The sequence below is a fragment of the Rhincodon typus genome, chromosome 25, assembly GCF_021869965.1.
Source record: "Rhincodon typus isolate 14 chromosome 25, sRhiTyp1.1, whole genome shotgun sequence".
Lineage (NCBI taxonomy): Eukaryota > Metazoa > Chordata > Chondrichthyes > Orectolobiformes > Rhincodontidae > Rhincodon > Rhincodon typus.
Window position 1 is genome coordinate 17,311,974 of NC_063356.1, and position 9,073 is coordinate 17,321,046.

General features: G+C 38.8%; 1 protein-coding gene across 8 annotated transcripts in view; it reads right to left on the minus strand.

Moving 5' to 3' along the window:
- Nucleotides 1-592: 592 nt before the first annotated feature.
- The window catches only part of LOC109936675 (C4b-binding protein-like), a 19,797-nt gene continuing 11,316 nt past the window's right edge, over nucleotides 593-9,073 (minus strand). For 2 of the 8 annotated variants that reach the window (XM_048611964.1, XM_048611963.1), the window contains exon 4: nucleotides 594-1,081. In XM_048611964.1, the coding sequence (XP_048467921.1) occupies nucleotides 881-1,081 (201 nt within the window). In that variant the 3' untranslated portion in view covers nucleotides 594-880. Of the gene's footprint in view, nucleotides 1,082-9,073 lie in introns of all 8 variants that reach the window. The other 6 variants (XR_007264734.1, XM_048611960.1, XM_048611966.1 and 3 more) reach the window with 5 other exon arrangements.

A 9,073-nucleotide genomic window follows, 5' to 3' on the forward strand; every position in this document is an offset into this window, starting at 1 on the left:
AAGAAACTGAGAATGACAATTTAATTTTTTTTTAACCATGTTAGACTTGTGACTTTGCTGCTTGGGCAGTTATCGGATACAGCACTTGCTCTGGAACTCCATTGATTTCAATTAAATGAAAACTGGGCAAGTTCTTATTTGTATATGACCCACTTCACAAGTGGTGAAGATGTAAATCTGCCCTGACCCCGCCCAGATTTTCTTTACAAGGTGAATCAAAATTTAGCCTCTTTTGCATTTTTTTAAAGTCTTTATATTCCAATGTCCAAGGAGCCATCCTAAGACTAAAGACTTTTTGAGTAGTTACTTTCAAGCTAATGGAAGGTCATAAGTGACCCTATTTGCCTCTGTCATACTCCTGCAGTCATCAAACTGATCAGACTTTCTGCATGTGTATTAGGCTTGTTTTCCTCAAAACTCCACAACCAGCCTTGAATCATTATTAAATTGTCTTTGTTTTTGTCAAGATTTTTTCTATGAACTTGCCATAAGCCTAAATGTGGATTGGAAGTTTGTCCTCCTCTGGATTGCAACCACCTGTCTGTGAATTAAGCCAAACAGAGTAACAATTTTCAAAAGATCAACCTTTCTGAAATGAAATTAGAGCATTATAAACATACACAAAATTTTATTTAAAAAAAAACAAAGCATTCTTTCTGCACATTCCTCATTTTTGTTAAGTTCATCCCAATGATTCTATTTAGCCCATATAGAGAAATACAAACATTTCCAATAACATAAATTCTAATATTACAATTAATTAGAACAGATTAACATCACAAACTTATAATTTGAGTTCTTTAATGTGATTATGATTTTGATATACAATATTGGATTATTAATTGAAACTGGTATGATTTTGGTTACAGTTTAGGAAATTTTAAACATTACGGTTTTCATCCACATACTGCTCTGCTTTGTCAAGAAGATTTTCCTTCAGCCTAAGAATTTCACGTTCACTTTCAAGAAGCTGATATTTTGCCTTAATTATGTTTTCTTCCTTGTTAATGACTTGACGTCCCACTGCAATCATTTCTTTAAAAATGTTGATTGGAGAAATTTCTGCATAAAGGATTAAAACCTATTATTTGCAGGTTTGTTAGAATATACAAACATGGATTTTGCCCTTATAATATACTAATAGACTTCCCGAGTCATTATAATGCCTCTGCTTTGTTAAGCATACTTTTCAATATTTACTGTAGACTGCAAATTAAAAATCATTAATTACTTAACAATATAATAATAAGGAGATGGACTACTTGTAACAATATCTTTCTTGACATTGTTCTAACTCTAGACATGGCTGCAACACTTACATACAATTGCCACTACTGCACTACTGGCACATGCCAGGAGTGCTCAATAGGAAAATGGGCCATAGCTGTGATTTTTCTATTCATTCATTTTAAATGCAGAAATGAAGAATTTAACTTCTAGTTCTAGTAATGCTGGGAATTAGTCTCCAGCATTGGCAGGACATAATGGAATTCTTTTCTAAACAAAAGTAAGGCAATACAGCTCTACAATCCAGAAATTTTCTCTACACACACTGAAGACTTGCAGAGGCATGCATAATTCCTATGTTCCTATGTACTGTCTCACCTTTGGTTCTTTGGCCAATCACATATAATGTGTTCTATCAGCCTTCAACCATTCAATCTCTTGACTCCAAACACCTTTATCAAATCACTTTTGGCCTTTTCTGCTCCAATGAGATTGATCCCAAATTATTTAGTCTATGTAACTGCAATTCTTCATTCTGAAACCATTCTAATAAATCCCTTCCACACCTTCTCAGACGCCTTCTTGTCCTTAAAGTGTGATCACCATAAATAAATGGACATAAATCTCCAGGTAGAGTAGAATTAGTGTTTAACATTTTTTCCTCATCTTTTTAATGTACTGTATATTCTAATATATTTATTCATTATACTGTTCATAACACCCAGAATTCCACATACATTCTTGACTTTTGTCGTAATTTACATTACCATCTTCAAAGATTTGTGAACAAACACAAATTGGTTTCATTCAGCATGTATTGCTTCTATATTTTTCCTGTCAACATGTACTACTTCACACCTTTCTGCCATATATCCACATGGTCCACTAGATTGTCTTTGTCCTCTTGGAATATGTTACTATCATCCTCACTGTTTCCTATATTTCCAAGTTCCATGTGATCAGTAAGTTTAAAAATTGGCCCAAATGCCATTAATGTATATCAAAAACATCATCTTGTTCTGAACTTTGGGGAACTTACCATAACCATCTAAAGAAAGCAGTCACTGCTAACATCGTATATGGTATCCTCTGTTCCCAGTGTGCCCTCCTCTACATCAGGGAAACCAAGCGGAGGCTTGGAGACCGCTTTGTGGAACACCTACAGTTACTTCATGACAAACGACTGCACCTCCCAGTTACGAACCACTTCAACTCCCCCTTCCACTCCTTGGACGAAATGTCCATCCTGGGCCTCCTCCAGTGCCACAACAATGTCATCTGAAGGCTGCAGGAACAGCACCTCATATTTTGCCTGGGAACCCTGCAGCCCAATGGTCTCAATGTGGACTTCACAAGCTTCAAAATCTCCCCACCCCCGACCTCATCCCAAGACCAGCCCAGCTCGTCCCCGCCTCCTTGATCTGTCTGTCTTTTTCCCACTTATCCACTCCTCCCACCTCACTGACCAACCCCCACCCCCACTTCCTACCTACTAGCCTCATCCCCACCTCCTTGACCTGTCCGCCTTTCCTCAACTGACCAACCCCCATCACCTACACTCACCTTTACCAGCTCCATCCCCACCTCCTTGACCTGTCCGTCTTCTCTCCACCTATCTGCTCCTTTATCCACCTTCCATCATCACCTCCCCACTCTCTATTTATTTGAGTCCCCTTCCCCTCCCCTATTTCTGAAGAAGGGTCCAGACCCGAAACGTCAGCTTTCCTGCTCCTCTGATGTTGCCTGGCCTGCTGTGTTCATCCAGCTCTACACCTTGTTAATTCACTATAGCATGCTGGTTTCCATCCTTTGTACTGCTACTGTCCCTTTTATCTCATATGCTTCCATTTGTTGATAAGTCTATGATATAAAACATTATCAACTGCCTTTTGAGGGTGAATATACACATCAACTGACTGTCATCATCCATTTGGTTACCTCACTGAAACATTCAATCACATGACTCAAACATAATTTTTCATCAGCAATGAGTAATCAGTGTAAAGTCTTGTGTTTGGAATTGAGGACTTGAACTCAAATTGGAATTTTTTCAAGGCCTTTTGATAACAAGAGTGAACAGGTAGAATGCAGAATTAATTCACAGACTGGAAAACTTCATTGCAAAAACAAAGTTGTTTTAATGGGATATTTTAAAATTGGTAAGACCAAAGCAGCTCAAGTCAGAGAGGTGGAGAATTTTTTTGGGTGCATTCAAGATAGGGTTTGGAAGATGCTGTGGGAAGAGCCTTGGTTGGTTACTGCACTGTGTCTTTTAATAATACACACTACTGCCACAGTACATCAATGGTGAGGGGAATAAATGCTGATTGGGTGGATTGGGTGTCAATCAATTGGCTGTTTTGCCATAGGTTGTGTCAAGTTTCTTGAGTGTTGCAGCCACAGCACTCAACCAGACAAGTAAGCAGAGTTCCAATACCCTTCTAACTTGTAGCTTGTGTTCAGCGGACAGTCATTGGAGAGACAGGAAATCATGAAAGCACATTATGTGAAACAATTTATACTCTCCCTTGCTCTTCCCCATCCCTTTTGTTCTTTTTTGGCAACCCCCTTGTCAATGACATATAACCCATCACATTTCTACCCCCCTTCCATTTTGAAGGAGTCATATCTGACTGAAAATTTTACCTTTCTATCCAACTCTACAAATGGCTCCAGACTTACTGAGTATTTACATTATTACTTGCTTTTATTTCAAGTCTGGATGGGGTGCATCCAAAGATATTGAAGCAAGCAAGAGTGGAAATTGCAGAAAGATTAACCATAATATTTTAATTTTTTCTGGGCTCAGGGACAGTGCCATAGGACGGGTGTAAATGTTGGAAAGAAGAATTCAGCAATTACACACCACCCAGCTTGACCTTGGTGGTGGAACAACTTCTAGAAACAACTATGAATATTCACAAAGAAAAATATGGATTAATTTAAAAGAATAAACATGGGTTTGCTGAAGGAAAATCATGTTTAACTAATATCTGGAGTTTTTTGAAGAGATAACAGAGAGGGCTGATAAGGGGAATGCTTTCATGTGGTGTACATGGATTTCCAAAGGCAATAATACATTGCCACATAGCAGACACATAAAGAAAGTTATAGTTCATGGAATGAAAAGAACAGCGGGAACACTGGCTGGTTACCAAAATCAGAGTTTGAGAATTCTACAGCCTATACAGGAGCAGTGAGACCTGGGTGTAAATGCACATAAGTCATTAAAGGCAGCAGAACAGGTAAAGAAAGTATTTAATAAAGCATATAATATTCTAGATTTCATTAACAGGGGCACAGAGAGTATCAGCACGGAGGCTGTGCTGAACTTAACATAGGACAAAGTTAGACCTCTGCTGGAGTAGTGTGTAGGGTTCCGGATAGAACACTTTAGGAGGATGTGAACACATTGAATAGAGTGCAGAAGAGATTTCAGAGAACGGTTTCAGAGGTGAGAAACTTCAGTTATGAGGAAGCTTTGGAGAATCTAAGATCATCTTCCATAGGGAGAAGAAGGCTAAACGGAGAACTGATGAAAATTTTCAAAATCGTAAAGATAAATTGGAAGAAACTGTTCCTGCTCAAAACAGGATGCAGAAGCAGTGGACACAGTTTTAAAGTGTTTTGGAAAAGAAACAAATGCAAGATGAGGAAAATTATTTCACACAGTGTGTAGCTTGGGTGTGGACATTTATTGCCTGGAAGCGTGGTGGAGGCAGGATCAACGGAGGCAATCAAGACAGCATCAGATGCTTTACTTAAATAGAAACAATGTGTAAGGTTAGGGGAAAAACCAGAAAACTGACACAAACCCAAAATGCTTTGAGCACAGGTACAGACACGATAGACTAAACAGTCTCTTTCTGCACTTTAACATATCTGTTATTCTATGAAGTCCAACTAAGTGTGCACTGGATTAGTTGAGGGTCTAAATATGTGAATCTCAACTAAGCTGTATGCTGAAGTGCTCCTGCATAACAGGTTATGATGATCACGCAATGCCTGGTGAAATGATGTAACGTACAATTGGAGTTTGGCAAAAATATATCACCGGCCTACAATATTGATCAACGGCTGTGAAACTGCACTGGCAGATCATCCTCAATCAAGGAGTAAATCAAACAGACTCCATTCCGATTATACAGAAAACTTTAACCCCGTAAACCAACACCCCACTGCCCTGCGCACCACCAACAACCCTGAGCAATTTTGAGGATCTGAGAGGTATGTTATTGAAATAAATATTGTTGCAGATTTGCTCCATCGATGATCTAAAACCGGCCCAAAGAAGCAATAAAGTGCTTCTTATAGGCTGCTAATAAGTGCTGCCTCTCCATGATAACTCCGCTGGCCATTAGAATGAGGATCAGGCTCTTTTGACATTTACAGCAGCCTCCAAAATGACTGGGCATGGATAAGATACAGACTTAAGTTAAGCGGATGGAGTGCTGGCATTGTAAGCTCATCAATCATTAACTGAAAATGCAGGCTGTGGTAAAAGGCATCCTGCACAACTCTATGTATGTACTGATTATAGGGACATGTTACACCATGATAATTATAAAGTCAAAACAGTCTGTGCATGTATTGAATGGAAGGCCATCTACTACACAGGCTCATAAGAATCAAAGGAATGTCTCTTTAACTTCCAGCGCTACTTGAAGCTTAGAATTACATGGATCATGTTCAAGTTCTGGAGGTATTGTTATCATCTCAGGTCATATGGAAATAGATCTCTTTTTCTTAATTGCTAACTTAATCTGTTCTGTATTATTGCGGGAGTTTCAAAGTTTAAACTTGGGAGAGTATTAAAATGTCACTTGTTCAAGTTGGAACATTTTTCTCCTAATACCATTGGTTGGCAGCGCCATATGCTGTAAAATGATGCTTGTGCAGAATACTTGCATAATCTCTTGATAACATCTAGAAGTCTGCAGTTGTTCTGATGAATGTCTTGCTTATGATTATCATGCTGCTGTAAACCATTTAGTCTGGGTCACAGGCATTTCACAGAATCATCATAGAACCCCTACAGCGTGGAAGCAGACCATTAACCTGCCTGAGTTTACTAGGTGATGTTGAGGGCAGTTAGACCTAACAGAATTGTTTGAATGCCAAATTACTGAGCAGAACATACGGAAAATTTAATACACTTGCACAAATTTTATATTCACTCATGGGACATTTTAGTGACAATTCTGCTGACTATCAAGGCGTGATCAGTAGACTTTCTTGTTGGAGCTGGTCATTGCTTGCTACATATCCGCGTAAACACAACATGATGTACTCTCAACTTTTGATCATGTTGAGAATCCATTCTGTCTCTCCTTAAACCCCTCTGCTTTACCAGCTGTCTGTGCATTTAGAGCTCTTTTAAAAATCCCAAGACCAAGCTTTTGGCCATCCATCCTACTATCACCTTCTTTGACTCAGCTCATAGTCTACGGACAAACGAACAGAAAGAGGCCATTCAGAACCCCGTTCCATCATTCTGTTAAATCATGGTTCCTTTGTACTTCACCTTCCAGAATCTGCAGTTTTCTGGGAAGATATGATTCTAAAATTCATGGAAACCATCACCAATTCTTGCTGTGAAATTTAGAACTAATGAGGATTAAGCTGCAGATCTCAAATTAGCTACATTCATTAATTTATTGTTGTTTTCCCTACCATGTCTTTTACCAGAACTTTTATGAGTGGATGGCACAAAACAGACCAACATGGTTTATCCTGACAGATCTCCTCACAACATTAGCCACAGATTGCAGCAGTGTTACACTACTTATGGAATCATTTCTATAATGTTTTCCTGATGGCCCAATGAAAAAAACCTGAAACCAAACCACTAAACAAATTTGAGTTCAATAATGTGTCATTAAAAAAAGGAAACTAGTACACAAAGACTTTCCATGAAGTGTGCAATATGCCCTATGAGAAAATAACATTACAAATACCAGTTCTTCTCTTGTAAAATGCTCAGTTGCAATATGACCCGTTTAGCCAGCAAAATATCTACCTTTCAATTCCATCATGGCAGAGTTTAAATGTTGCCTCAAAGAAAGAATAGCTCTTAAATTCTAGATACTTCGAGCTAATACTGCATTAGTTACTGTCAAAAGTTTAACTCACAAGAAGTCTGGATATATAGTATGTTATCTGTCTCTCATCATTGTGGGGCCTCTCTAATTCAATTGAATTCATTCCTTTATTTTGTCTTGTTCTTATTTGTAATTTTACTTAAAAAAATTATAGACACATTGTGGTTCTTCTTGTATATTTCTTCATCACTTTTGAGAGTGGTGTTCTAGTGGAGGATTAAAAACTGGAAAACCAATTCAATGATCCCATTGGATGATCCTTTAGCTTGCCAGCACTTTCTGTTCTTTAATCTCTCTTTTCCAGGCCCTTTATACCTCTTTGCAGGAAGCACACATGATTGGTACATTAGCTGCAAATTCTCTAAATAATGGTTAAAATTAAATATGCAGCAACTGGTGAGGGAAAATTAGTTGGCTTCCTTCAGACATCAGGTATTTAACTGGAGAGAAAGACACACCATCTCCCCTTCTGGAAGTCTGAAATTATCGTTCACAAACCTGTCACCTTCCCAGGAGACAGCTAGATAGTTGGTGTCAGGCTGATGGCCCTCGTCATCCACAACTGTATACAATACAACAAACTAATCAACTACTTGCTCCTATGATGCTGCTTGGCCTGCTGTGTTCATCCAGCCCTGCACCTTGTTGTCTCCAATCAACTACTTGTTGCTGGGCACATCTCACTGTGTGCACACCTCTTGGTGCCAGTTCATCTGCAGTCTCCTCTACTCTTTGAACAAAAAGCAGTGTATACTCGACTTAATGAGTTTCAGTAACTTGATTTTAAAAAGTCCATCAATTCTTTCCAAAATTCTTGTTTTAAAACTGAACAAGTCCTTTTCACATTTCAGTCCTCAAAAGTACCGAAAAATAGAAAAGTACAGTGTTTAAAAAGGCTTGGTTAAAAAAAAGGATTTAAGGAGGAGCAACAGTGAATGGTTCACGTGTGGAATGAACTGCCAGAGGCAGTGGTAGATGCAGGTACAGTTACAACATTTAAAAGACATTTGCATAAGTATATGAATAGAAAGGGTTTAGAGGGATATGGGCCAAATGCAGGCAAATGGGACTAGTTTAGCTTGGGAACATGGTCAGCATGGACTATTTGGACTGAAGGCTCTGTTTCCATTCTGTATGGCTCTGTGATTGAGTGTCCTAGAGGAGGAAAGAGGCAACAGTTAGATGAGAATTCAAACCTTTAGGTCTGGATATTTGAACTCATTTCCACAATTAAGATTAAAGAATCAGAAGGTCAGAAATGAAAAACCAGAGATTACAAAGGGCTGGAGAAGGCGACAGAGATAGGGAGGGACAAGCCCATGGAGAAAACAAAACTGAATTTTTACAGCAGCACCTTCCAAGAACCAGTGTGCTTGGGTCCAAATTGTGCCTTGGATGGTTGCAAATGTTTCTGGACACTGTTATTGAACAACTGAGAAAAGAACAATGTAGATAGTGTTACAAAGTTGGGTAGAGTGATTGTGAAGTAGAAGGCAGGAACTTAAAATGTGTCATTCCTTTAAGAGATTTGTGCTTTGTCTGTACTTAGAAATTTAAAAAAAAAGTATGTCTGTGAGCAGCAGCTGAAGTTGCCAGTACAGACTGCCTCAAAAGTGAAACAAGTGTATCAAAGCCTTATGGGTAGCAGGCAAAACAGCAGTCTTGGTTTGATAACATGATATGGAGCTGGAGGAACACAGCAGGCCAGGCAGCATCAGAGTAGCAGGAAAGCTGACGTTTCGGGT